Source organism: Lissotriton vulgaris, chromosome 8 (genome assembly GCF_964263255.1).
Source record: "Lissotriton vulgaris chromosome 8, aLisVul1.2, whole genome shotgun sequence".
Taxonomy (NCBI): Eukaryota; Metazoa; Chordata; class Amphibia; order Caudata; family Salamandridae; genus Lissotriton; species Lissotriton vulgaris.
This window is the reverse complement of record NC_141696.1, coordinates 1537541623-1537555484: the sequence shown is the minus strand read 5'-3', so window position 1 is coordinate 1537555484 and position 13862 is coordinate 1537541623. Positions and strand designations below refer to the sequence as shown.

Below are 13862 nucleotides of genomic sequence, written 5' to 3'. Positions count from 1 at the left end.
CAGCGTGGAATCTTAATATTGTCCTCACCAGACTAATGGGTGCACCCTTTGAACCATTGCATAAATGTGAGCTGCAATTTCTCACTTGGAAAGTTGCTTTCCTCGTTGCTATTACATCACTGAGGAGAGTGAGTGAGCTTCAGGGACTAACCCTAGAAGAACCATTTTTACAAGTACACCAGAGCAAAGTCAGTCTTCGCACTAACCCTACATTTCTGCCCAAAGTAGTATCTGCCTTCCACATCAACCAATCTGTTGAATTGCCTGTGTTCTTTACTCAACCAGATTCAGTGACAAAACAAGCTCTACCCACCTTAGATGTTAAACAAGCTTTACTCTATTACATAGAAAGGACAAAACCTTTTCGAAAAACTAAACAACTCTTTGTTGCTTTTGCTCCACCACACACAGGCAATCCGATATCTAAGTCAAGTATTTCTAAGTGGATAGTCAAATACATTCAAACATGCTATGCACAAGCAAAGAACTTTACCAATTCCCCCAGAGCGCATTCCTCTTGCAAACTAGGGGCTTCTATGGCTTTTTTTTGGAAACGTTCCTATATCTGACATCTGTAAAGCTGCAACATGGTCTACACCACACACATTTACAAACCACTATCAAGTGGATGTGTTAGCCTGACACGCCTATGGGGTGGCCATGCCTATGGAGGCATGCCCACCCGCAATTTTACATATAACTGCTGCTACCATAGCAGAACCCCTCTGTAAATTAATGAATATCATTATCCGTTCTGAAATCTATCCTCATTCTTGGAAACAAGCCATCATAAGATCCCTTTTGAAAAAGCCCTACCTGGATCCTAGGGACTGTAAAAACGATCGTCCCATCTCCATGCTCCATCTCAATAAGCAGCTTATGGAAACTGCAGAACAGCAATCTTGGCTCAGCGAGTCGCAGTTGGGATTCAGAAGGCATCATCGTACAGAAACGGCGTTAATTTCAGCCTCAGACTATATCAGGCGTACAGTGGATGAAGGACAGGGGGTAGTGCTAATTCTCTTGGATCCGTCAGCAGCATTTAACACCATCTGTCCTACATTGCTGCTGGACAGGCTCTGGAGTCTTGGTATTTCTCATCAAGCACTTGCCCTCCTGCCTCATTTCTGACAGGGAGATCCCAAAGGGTGAATTTAAAATCCTTTCACTCAGACTCCTATTCTCTACCTTGTGAAGTTCTGCAATGGTCTTCCTCGACTCCCACCCTCTTTAATCTGTATGTGGCACCCCTCGCAACTGTAGTCCACTCTTTTGGATTGGAGGTGCTGTCATATGCGGACGATACACAAATTATGGTTACCGTCCCCAAGGGGCTGGGCTCACTGTCCGAGAATGTCCTTGGATTCATGACCAGAGTGGCAGACTGGATGTCCGCTAACTTCTTGAAACTTAATGGGGAGAAAACGGAGGAGATGATATTCGGATTAGGGGCAACCAAATCGAATAGTAGCTGCTGGCCTCAATCTCCGGGATGCTGCCCTGTCCCGAGCAAAAAGGCTAAGAACCTGGGAGTCCTGTTGGACACTGAGTTTAGTTTCAATGTCCAAGTGAATCGTACTATTTCTACATGCTCCTGGCTCATTTGGCCCTTTCATCCAGCGTTCAGCTAAGATCCAGGTAGCACAGGCCCTGGTAATGTCCAGACTTGATAACTGCAATGCTCTGTACATGGCTGCCAATAAGAGCCTACAGCATAAACTCCAGGTACTGCAGAACGCATTGGCAAGACTCATTCTGGACATTCCCAATAAACAATCTGCCAAGAAGGGTCTAGAACATCTGCATTGGCTTCCCATCGAACAAAGCATTGTTTTTAAATTTCTTTGTATGGTCCATAAATCACTACACGCTCCCTACCCCTTAAAGGCTGAAGACCATGTTCAAATGGCATTCCCCCAGCAGATTACTACGCTCCTCACTTCAAAAGCAACTATTGGTAACAAGAAGAGGTAGTGGGGGATTGGGCATTCTCAGTGACAGCGAGCAAACTCTGGAACTCCCTACCCCTTGCTCTTAGATCTATCCCTCTTCTGCTCCCTTTCTGAAAAGCCCTTAAAACCTGACTGTTCACAGTCAAAAGGTGAGCTGGAGTTCTCTCGCTTTTTTTTTGGAGACTCCGTGGTATGTATGGCCTCTCTCCAGCACCTTGGTGCCCTTGGGTGACTGCTGCACTATAAGTATCAAAATTAAATCAAAGACCGCAAGCTAATGTAGGCCAGGCAGTTCTACGTACACTTTTTCAAACTACTGCAACAGTTAAAGGTTAACCACCTCTTTGGGATATTACATCTGTATAGCCTATGCAAAGGGTATACTATTCAGCTAACATGCCGCAAACGGATAATGCTAGTATGCATTTGTTCTTGGCATGCAGAGCTGTAGATTCACATGCGCCCACCCGCCTCCCCGGGTACCTATACTATCCTACTTAGATACATATGCATGTACAGCTATATTCTACACTTACTAACTCCATTCTCACCCTCTGCGGGGAAAAAAATCTAACAATGGAGTCGATGCCCTATCACCGAAAGGAGGAGTCACCTACCTCGTGACTGGAAAAGACTTCTTCGAAGAAGAACATGCGGACCCAACACTAGATGGCAGACTTTTGCAAAGCATGTGAATCTACATCTCTGCATGCCCAGAACCGATGCATACTGGGTAAGTAGTATTTTCCATTTGGGACATATCCCAGGACACACATGGATGTCTGTACCAAAAATGACTAACTCGTAGTAAATGTCATGCATCATGTTGTAAGGTAACCTTACATGAGCATTACCTGACGCATTACATAAAAATCCACACACCACCTCCTATTTCAACGCTACTCTTGGTAAAGGGTCTTTGACATACAAAACGTGTCTCATCTTGCAGAAACAATTACGCATCAAAATGATCTTCTTGCATTCCTGGTAAAAATGCCTGATTCCACATTAACCATAACGCAACATCTAGGAAAACCACGCATCGACTACAAACGTCACGCAGGCAGATAAAGTGATTTTAAATAAAAATTGCGTCAAACAATTACGTATCGGACAAAATATAATGCCTAACGTAAAAATGTGTTGCATCCATACAGGAAATGACGCAGTGACTCTGCCATGCTGCAAATCCGAAAGTGCTTCGTTACTTTCTCTTTCACTTACTAGTCCTAGGAGTGTGCTTGGTGGAGGAGTCTGTTGTGTATTGCTGTGAGAGTGTGATAAAATTGTCCTGTTTTTTGTGTAATAATTGCATATTTTGTATGCTAATTGTCTTCTCTAACAAATTGTCTTGTCAAAATTGTTGACTTTTGGGTGGTTGGGGTAGATAGTTGTAGGTTTGGTTTAAGGTTGTTTTTTAAGTTTGTATTTTTTTTATTAACTCTTTCAGAATCAATCATGTCAGGCAGGTCCAAAAACTTGACGCACAATGAGTTTGGGGGCCTACTTTGGCTTATTTACCATTTCTTGCCAAGGATGATTGGCACAGGGGGACGTGTAAGCAAAGGATACCCACCGAAGGAACGCCGGCAAAGGTGGGAGAGGGTCCAGCAGCAGATGTCAAGGATATATCATGTGGATCGGACGGTCCACCAGTTAAAACACCGCTGGCAGGATGTTGTCAGCAGAGAGGCGGACTTGCTGGACCATCTTGGATTGGAAGTCGGCGGCCCTATTGGTAAGTCAATACCTACCAAAAATCACATGGGGCTTATTTACAAGTCCCTTGCGCCGCCGTACGCCACTTCCTCAAATTTAAAAATGGACGCACTGGCGGCGCAAGGGGTTTTGTAAATAAGCTGCTATGTTTTTGAATGATTGCAAGTTGGAAGGTCATTGTGCTATACTTATGCGTCATGGTTTGCCTAACAAAAGCCATTGTTTGTAAATTCCATGCTTGTGTAAAGTCTATGTACTGTGCTCAATGCATACACTGTAGACCAGTCCAGCATTCACAGGTCATTGTACCTCTGTTTGTCTCCTAGGTGGACCACAGCCATACACACAAGGGGAGGTGGACTTGTTCGAGGACCCAAATGCTACCAGTGAGTAGGAATTCTCAACGAGTTTGATCATGATGGCCAATAATGAAAGTTTTCTTGGACTGTTAACAATCCAACGGCCAGCAATGGGCTAGGTGTCACATAAAAGTATCCATCTGTGCCAAATGTATCAATTCACAGTGCGTAACATTAATCCACTATGAAGTAAGTTGCACAGGGAGTCAATGCCTCACTGTATCAAACCTTGTTCTGGCATTGACTATTTCTCATGGGTCAAAAGTTGTCAGAAAAGGCAACCTACACGGCTACATGCCACCCCCCTACTCATGTACCATTTAGCATAGCTTGTATGTGCAATGACTGATGCGGATTAAAATCACATTGGACACATATTGCAGTTTTCATCTGCAACCATTTTCAAAGGTGTTGCTCATGTCCCAAAATGTACCCTGAGTAATCATGAGGTTCAGCAGACGTTACTTGAAGCTACCGCCATTTCATCTTGCATATTGCTATTACCACATGTGCTCCATTGTGCAAGCTCACATATCAAGATTACAATGAAATCAGTTTTTTATGAGCTGGAGGGTGTACCAACTTGCCACACTGTCACCAAGTTGACTACAATGTCGACATCTTTCCTACATTGTGCATGCTTGTCAGCATTGACACATGTCAATATCTTGTTACACTGTAACGTGTAAATATGATTCAGATTTAGTCGGCTCATGTGGCCCTGTGAAAGAGTCACCATGTAGGACTGTTCAAGGTCAGAATATGTTTGGTGTAAATAGATGGGACTTTATATGATCTGTATGTGAGAACATGTAGGTCGCTTGGGCAAGGGCAGAAAGCTGTGTGAGTACCAAACCCAAAGCTACTTTACATTTTCAAACGCTTCTACGGGGTCACCTGTAGCTGGGTGCCGAGCATATCATTGTGCATCTTGCTGCCTGTGTGTGGACTAACTTTCAAGGCAATGTCTGCTCAGTTACTATGTCCAACATAAAATGTATAAGGATTTAGATTTGGAGCATTAGCTCTTCGACCGTGATGTTATGAACAATCTGAACATTCAACCTTTGTCATGATCTGTCCGTGCAGTGTATGTGGGCATCCAGGGCAGCTTTGTTACAGTTTTTAGCAACATAACATGTGAGCAAGTTCACATGGTGAAGATAATGATGAGCTACATCCTACAAATCTCTAATATTTCGATGGTGTCATACATTCACAATAATAAAAACTATGCCTAGTACGAATAGTACACCACAGATATCTGTGAATGCCAGTCAGCCATGTGGCATGTCATGATCTGATCATTGTGCATTTTGTGTACATCTGGGTTACCTGCACTGCCTTCAGAGCCCTGTGTGTATAAATGGAATTGTTATTAGCAAGTGATTGAATGGGGTATCATCATGAGGCCTATTGTGCCTTCCCCAAAAAAGTGTTTTCACCGAGCATGCAAGTGTATGTACATGATGCAGTAGTCGCAACAGATGAACAAATAAAATCAATTGAATGGTGATCATGTACAGTATGTACAAGGCTATCATATCCCTTTTACTGTGTTACCACATCCTTAATACATAGGTTGTTTCCCCTTGCTGGTACATCCTGGCAAGCTGCATCTCTTTCAACATTGAGGGTGGCAATTACAAAAAATGTGCCTCACTGTAGCCGCGCAAAGCCTTTTGGCTACGCAACGCTGTGGCACTTTCAAAGCACAGCACAATTTGCTTGTAAAGTAACCCCTGAGTACCTAGATGTATCCTTGTGGGGCATTGTACATACATGTTTTTGCAAAGATTAATTAAAACGATTTAGGGTTACTAGTTTATCATGGCTCAGTGTGAGTTTAGAAAGTCACTTATATTTCATCTTGTCACTATCTAAGAATTATGACGTTCAGGTGATGGGATGTGACAAATAACCTACATGTATTCTGTTGTAGTGTGTTTCTCACACAGTGATCAGGTGCATGGCACATGTTTTGCAGTCAGCATCCACTATGTACTCATTCAATGACTAACACATGTTATTCTTCTCCAACAGACAACATGACTGCTGAGGAGGAACGTGCTTTTAGAATACGCAAAACACGTTATAGCCACATCTGCCAGATTGCAAAGGGGTTCCGGAAAATAGCACGTCGGTATGACATGGAGAAGGCTGCAAAGACCTGGGGATCCTCTGTTCCTGCAAAACAGAAAGCTGATGCAAAGGACATGCGGACCTCCAAGGGCATGGGCAATGGAGGTGGACATGAACAGCAAGCAGGCCCTTCATTGGCACCAATACCGGCACCAATACCGCCACCAATACCGGCACCAATACCGGCACCAATACCTACACCAGTACCGGCACCAATACCGGCACCAATACCAGCACCAATATCGGCACCAGCACCGGCACCAGCCGAAGGACCAGGTATGCACTCCAGTGCAGGACAATCTTTTGTACAGGAGATGGCCGACCAAGATGTGACTTTTTTCAAACTTAAGATTGCTGGATTGGAACTGCAAATGGCCACAATGTTACACAAGATGGACACACTGCAGCAGTCAGTGGACCGCATCCTGGCCCAACTGTAGTGGCCATTTCATTTACATTGTTTTATGACCTTCTATTTTGTATTTAGTGTTAGTTATAGTGTAAGTGTAGTGTAGGTTAGAATAGGTAGGTTTAGGTAGTTTAACTTGTAGTTTTAACAAGTATATGTTTTTGTTTTTTTCTTTTTATTTAGTACTTTGGGGTGGGTGGGCGAGTCGGAGTACTTTTATAGGTTTCATACTTGATAAAAAAATGATAATAAAAATATCTATGTATATAAATATATATATTATTGTGTATGCTAACATTTTTACTTACTTTGTGTATAGGTTAAGTATAGGATGTGCATGTCCATTGTGCATGGATGTCCTGTAGGGGTTTGGGGCAAATGTTTTAATGGCCTTATGTGATACTTGTGTATCATAGGATGAGGTAAGTTAGGTACGTAAATGGTTATCAGGCTAGTTTCATTTTCAGATCTGTTTTAGTGTTACAGTAATTTTATTTTGGCCAAGTACGTTTTATACATTAGTTAGTAATTTTCTCTCCATATTGTTACTGTCGTTAAAAAAATTATTATTGCCATATATACTCTTGTTCATTGTTGGCCAGCATTACATTTATAACATATATGCTTTTGGCTGATTTGGCCCATGCAATGTAATTTTGATTGTGTGTATGTGTTGGTGTGTATGGCTCATTTGGTATGGACCATCGTCACTTGTCTGACATTTAGCATGTGATTTCAACACTTGTGACACGACAGTTTGGAACAGACATTGGTGGAAGTTGCTCTAAGTGATACTATAATTTGGCACCTTGCAATTCTAAAGACGTGTATGTGTTGGCAAAATAAAAGTAGTAATGGAAGGAGCTTCTGATTCACATAAAATCACTAATCAAATATTGAAGTCCGCATCAGTTTCTTTCTTTTTAATTTCTTTATTCGCCAAAAATATTTCTCCACAATTCAAAGCAAGAAATTTCAGGGAGTCCAAGTCCAAATTCCAACTGAAATGTTAATTAATTCACAAATCAAATTCAACGATTATTTCATCCAGACCATTAGTTTAACACAAACAGAACAGTCTTTGATTAAGCACAGCCTACGTGTTTCGTCCTCCTCATGACATCATCAGGGCTCATCATTTTATAGCTTATAGATGCTGGTACTGTATCCTACTTCTCCTTGTGCATTAACATGTTCTTCACCCCAATATTAATCGAAACGGAGCAATCATGTATTTCACTCTTCAAACCGCAATTGTTCTTATTCAGGGCTCTGTCATCTATAATCCTGAGCAGATGTAGCCCAACGTCAATCTATCTCGACGTAACATCTATAATCCTGAGCAGATGTAGCCCAACATCAATCTATCTCAATATCAGAATCCTTTTCGGCACTCAATTATAATTGTCACCGCCGTCAGCAGGTCCTGATAAATCTGCTGCCGATTAATCAGGACCTGCTGACGGCGGTGACGATTATAGGATTCGGATATTGAGATAGATTGGGGTGAACAACAGCTTAATGCACAAGGAGAAGTAGGATACAGTACCAGCATCTATAAGCAATAAAATGATGAGCCCTGCTGATGTCCGGAGGAGGACGAAACGTGTAGGCTGTGTTGAACTAATCTGGATGAAATTATCGTTGAATTGGATTTATGAATTAACATTTCTTGCTTTACATTGTGGAAAAATATTTTGGGCGAATAAAGAAATTGTAAAGAAAGAAACTGATACGGACTTCAATATTTGATTAGTGATTTTATGGGCATCAGATGCTCCTTCCATTACTATTTTTGTTTTTGGCACGTTATTGGTCTTAATGTTGGGCCATAGGAGGTAGAGCGCTTTAACTGATAAGGATTTGATTGAACGGATAAAGAAATATGTCACCAGTGCATACAAAGTGTTACCCTCATCGCGGTTAAATTTGTGTTGGCAAAATAATTTAAGACCTCAATGTTGAGGGCTATTGTACTTGTGTCATTAGGTGTTAGTTCTTACACGGATATACAGCACATACACACTCCACAGGTGCAGGTTAGGTGTTGTTTGGCCTATTTTAGGGGCATGGTCAGCATGATGGTGTACAATCCACTGCTCATCATAATGGCTGCAAACAGAACCTGTTGACCAGCAGGGATGAAACATGGTGTTTGAATGAACTACTTAGTATGCATCTTGGTTTGGAATATGACTTCTTACTCTTGCTGTGGCTATGTTGATATGTGAACATGGTAATATCTCTGCTTCCAATGGCAGTTGTTGTACATAGTGTTGCTGCTTGCACATTGTAGTCTTTTCAAGACCCATATTGAGTCATTCCACACAACTGGCACAGGTGTTCAGATTTATTTAAACATTTCATAAAAAGCAATAGGTAATTGGCAATACACAAAGGAATAAGACATTAATCTGGGAGCAAGACTTCGTATGCTGCAGCCATGTTTCCAGGGGTGAGATAAGTGACAAATCATATGGTCAAGTAGTGGTCTAGTGACAATGTGAATGGCAGTGACACAATGTGATTTTCAACGACTCAAAAGAAAAGCTATGGTGGAGTCTTAGATGTGTACAAAGCAAGAGGACGACACTGCAAAATTTGTGGAATTAAGTACTATTTGTTCACATCACATGTAACAGGGGAATATGTTTGTGGCCAATGTTACGTTTGGTGATCTGGGGGCTCTCTAGTTGGTTACTGGGTTGGACGAGGGACGCCAACAGCAGGGCCTGCGGATGTTGGAGCCATGGCTGCAGCAGCATTTCCCTGTAACCGGTGAGCCACAGTGCATTTATGATTTTCTATTGTTGCTCAGGGCATCTACAACATCCCTGTGGTAGGCAGCCATTGTTGTGAGGTAGATATCCTGCTTCTGCTGCATTGTCCTTAGGATGCCTACAATTTCCTGTTGATGTTTCCCCACTCCCTGCTACCACTTTGAGCGGGCATTTGTTCATGCCTCTGTCTCATTACACCAGAGATGGTGGTCAGGGATTGAAAAGCAAACAAATGATGAACAGAGTGCTGACAATGCAAACATTCTCCCCCAGTCAAAAGATCTGGGTTAAATCCATCGTTCTTTTGCCCACTACGCCACTCCAGTTTGCATCCAGACATATGCAAATCAGTCTTGACCCTGTGCCCCATGGGAACAGTCCAGCCCGAACTGCCAGGCCACGTCCTCCCTGGACTGAAATCAAGCATCCTAGGACTGGTTTCGGGGTTTCACCCTTCATCAGCCAGGATAGCTTGACTCCAGTGGCATGGAGAGCACGGGACCCACGTCTGGGCATACCGACCCACTTGTTTGACAAATGCCTTATGCAAATCAGTCTTGACCCTGTGCCTCGTGGGAACAGTCCAGTCCGAACTGCCAGGCCAGGTCCTCCCTAGACCGGAAACAAGCATCCTGGGACCGGTTTCAGGATGTGGAGGGTACAAGGCCAGGCTGTGGAGGGTAGTTGCCTTTGCATCCTCAAGGGTGTTATCCTCTGAGTTGAGGCATCTGGGGATAGCCTGTAGTGTACCTCCCATGCTAATCCCCATATGCACCTTTTTCTCAAGCTTGCGCTGAAGTCCAACTGCAGTCTGTATAAAATAAAGTTGTGTATCCTCAGAGTCCTGGGGAGGAGGGGGATGTGTGCTGACCGATGCAGTGGTTGCATTTATTTGGGATTCATCTTTAGGAGCAACAACATTGTTGTCAGTCTCAGCAAGCGGAGAAGTTGACTGTATGCTGGACAGGATTTGGTGGAGGGTATCCTGATCAACGGTGGGCAGTCTCTTGTCCAGGTCTTGGAAATCGGGTGTTTAATCAACCTGTTCAAATATTGTAGGCGGATCCTCTGTAAAGAGATAGAAATGTGTTACTGCTGTCTGCATGTTAATTTCGGATCGAGTGTGCTCTACAGCTTCACATGGGTATTTCCAAATGTAATTGCTCCTTATTGATATGTTGACCTAGGGGCAAGACGTATGCCCCCTTGCACCAGCATTGAACCACTTTTTGGGATGCACCATTGGTGCAGTGTGGTGGCCCATATTTTCAAAGACACGTCAAGCCACCCTATCTTGCTTTTAATTTACTTGATGACATAAAGCCTTTACAGGCAACACTATGGGCACATTTACTAGGAAGTGGTGGAGCAAGGCTTCTTGACTTGATACCGCACTACTCCACTTCTGAGACTCAGGGCTGCAACATTTTGATAACATTATGGTGTATCCCTGAGTTTTACCCTGCACTGGTACTAAATTTAGTTGCCTCATGCCAATGCAGACACCTTTGCACCATAGTGCAAGGCTGTCTGCATTGAGGGGAAGATTGTTTATGTGCAGGAAATGACACAGAGATGTGGAATTCCTTTAGCCCGACGCCCAGGACATATTGTTTGGGTTCAAGGGCAACAACTTTTCATGTATATTTTGTCCTTGGGACAAGAGTGCCCAACCCCCTACAGCACTTTGGCTTCCAGTTTACTGTACCACATTTTGGATCAAGAAAGGGCATTGTCTGCTGTTAAGGAAATAGTTGTGTCCATGTGTTCAAACTTGTATTTATGGTTCAATGTGTTCCAACTTGTATTTATGGTTCATTAATGGAAAGCCTTTATTATTTGGGTGAGCGCGCTAAGTAAATTTAGTAAGCTTGGACTGCACTACTGACAGTGGTTCTAGTATAAAAAATGTGTGCACATTTTCAAAGTTTAGCAATATGAGGCTATGTATAATGCTCCCAGAATGCTCTCTTAGATACAAATAATTGCTGAAGCTTGAAAGCAAAATTGATGATTCTCTGCTTTCAAAATAAAATGTTCACAAAAAAATGCAAATAGGAAAAGCATTTCGCTAAACTACTATACAATATTAGGTACCATTTCTTTGCAGCCTCATTTAGCAAAATGTGTTGATGTTTGGTAGCATTTCCCAAAAATCTTCACAATGGAAAATCAGTGTAATAAGATTATGGGAAACATAAAAACAAGCAAACACTGGCAAAGCTAGTAGGTCAGAAATTGATGGTTAGTCTTTTTGGTTTCGTCAAATATGCATCTTGGTTTTGTCATGGTTTTTGTAAAACATTGATGGTGTGAGAGCTGCCGGGCCCTCACCGTTAAAACAAACATTGACTAAAATAGTTTTTAGTCTAAAAAAAGACACATTTCTACACTAGATCCTGGCACTGAACAAAAGTACTACGTCTGATGATATGCTCCTTGTGAAAGAGCAGAATACTGTCACTCACAGTGAAGCCAGCCAATAGACAGATACAGAATTTTAATACACACAAAAGGTCATGGTTAACACCAGACCTAATTAAGGGCCCAATTATTAAAGAAAGTTTCAAAAGTGCACCCTTGGTATTTGCCCTTGCATTAAGTGCAGATCTATAGCTTTCATGCATTCACAAGAATTTGTAGTAGGCCGAGAAATAGCACTCCTAGAAAATATTTGTCAACTGCATATAAGCATGAGCAAATCTGCATGTGTAGATTTGCTCTTGCAAAAATCTGATTGTTTGCAAGATAACTTTCCCTCCAGCCACTTTTTCCTCCAACCGTGAAAGACTTTTTATGCCTGCCATTGTCAGGAGTACATTTTCAACTTTTCTCAGTATCGGCAAAGATTAGAGAAGAGTAGCCTCAAAAGGGCATTCCAACCCTGGCATTATTGCTTGCTTACTACTACTACTACCTTCAGCCCAAGTATGTAGAGCTGCAAAAACGTGACAAAATAAGGGAATTGCTAGTATTTAAACCCAGCTATGGTATGAGCCCTGGAATAATCAGAGAGGCTATAATCAGAGGTCCTATATAATGAGAATGCTGCCATAATTTGTCTTTGCATCACATGGCACAAAAGGGACAGATGAATTTTGTTACAGGACAAGTAGATTTATGAAGCATTTTGCCCCATGGACAGTTAGATATTTATTTAAATTCCACACTCGTGCGACACCTTCCTACACATAAGCAATCAATGGAATTTTGCTTTTTGTATGAGTGCTGCGCAACGCAGCACACATGGCAACAGCAAGAAAAATGCAAATTGACACGTATCTCCTCATTTGGGCAAGGTAAGACCAGGTTGTCCCTGGTCTTCATTTTTGCTCTGCCCCATATTTCAACAACACTTGTGAATATGGGGCAGTGTCAACACTCAATGGGTGTTGCAGTAGAACGCCCACAGAAACACCCATTACCTGCCCCTTTCACACTAAGTGTAGCATGAATGGGTGCCTTATTTTCAAAGCAGCGTTAAGCCTCGTAAAGTGGCTTAAAACTGCCTTGTAATTGAGTCAAAACCTGTTTGGCCACCACAACGGCTTTAAAAGTAATGTGGTGGTGGTGATGGGGCTTGTACATATGCCCCTTTGTGTGAATGGTCCATGCCATGAGTCTTGCTGTGTGTTTTCACCACATGCAACTGCAAAGGCTTCTGTTGCCTTTTCATATTTTCAAGAATTCCTAAAACTGGGAATTCATCATTGGCCTACGCCTCTCAAGGGGAGGCATATGGATGCACTAAGAGTAGATTTTATAGATTTGCTACTATAACTTTTCATCTTTCAATGCATTCTGCATTTTTGAAACACACATAGGGGGAGGGAAACAGCTCTTGTGAGTTATCTTGTTCAGGAAGGGGCATCTGCCTGCACAAAATCAATCAGTCTCGCCTCACAGGCACCCTTGCACCATGGTGCAAGTGTACCTGCATTGCCGCATTATATCCAAATCTGAACAGATGCAGGGGAGAGGTCATGAATACGTCACATTCTTGCGAAGGTGACCCATCAATTTGCTTTTGCAGTGACAAAGCACAGCGCTGTGTTGATTTCTTGGAAATGCATGGGCTTATTTACAAATCCCTTACACAGCTGGTGCGTCACTTCTAACACAGGAAGAAGTGATGTACCAATGGCATAAGTGACTTGTTTATGAGCCCCTCAGTATTTAAAATGTAAACATAGTGGATCTGGTTAACAGGTTTTACATTTTACAACATGAGGTAGTTGTACAAGTAATAATAATAATTGAATTTGTAAAGCGCCTGGTTACACTGTACTAGTGTGTCCCTGCGCTGTAAAACGGCCATAACCAGAGTCTCTCAGCTGCTATTTCTTCCCACCAGGCCAGAGTTTTCAGCTCTTTGCAGAATACCAGCTCTGACGTCTCCAGCCGGAGCCTCAGAGAAAGTCTGTTCCACTGTTGAGCTGCCAGAACACGAAAGGAATGCCCTCCCATTCTCACTCTGCTAAATTTCGGAACCTGAACCTGC

At 42.5% G+C, this 13862-nt stretch overlaps 1 protein-coding gene across 5 annotated transcripts in view; it reads left to right on the top strand.

Annotated features, from left to right (window-relative positions):
• The window catches only part of LOC147700313 (uncharacterized), a 219494-nt gene extending 212642 nt beyond the window's left edge, over nt 1–6852 (top strand). For all 5 annotated transcript variants that reach the window (XM_086935683.1, XM_086935685.1, XM_086935686.1 and 2 more), the window contains 3 exons: nt 3403–3690; nt 3998–4057; nt 6074–6852. In XM_086935683.1, the coding sequence (XP_086791809.1) occupies nt 3403–3690; nt 3998–4057; nt 6074–6612 (887 nt within the window). In that variant the 3' untranslated portion in view covers nt 6613–6852. The remainder of the gene's footprint in view (nt 1–3402; nt 3691–3997; nt 4058–6073) is intronic.
• Nucleotides 6853–13862: the final 7010 nt, after the last annotated feature.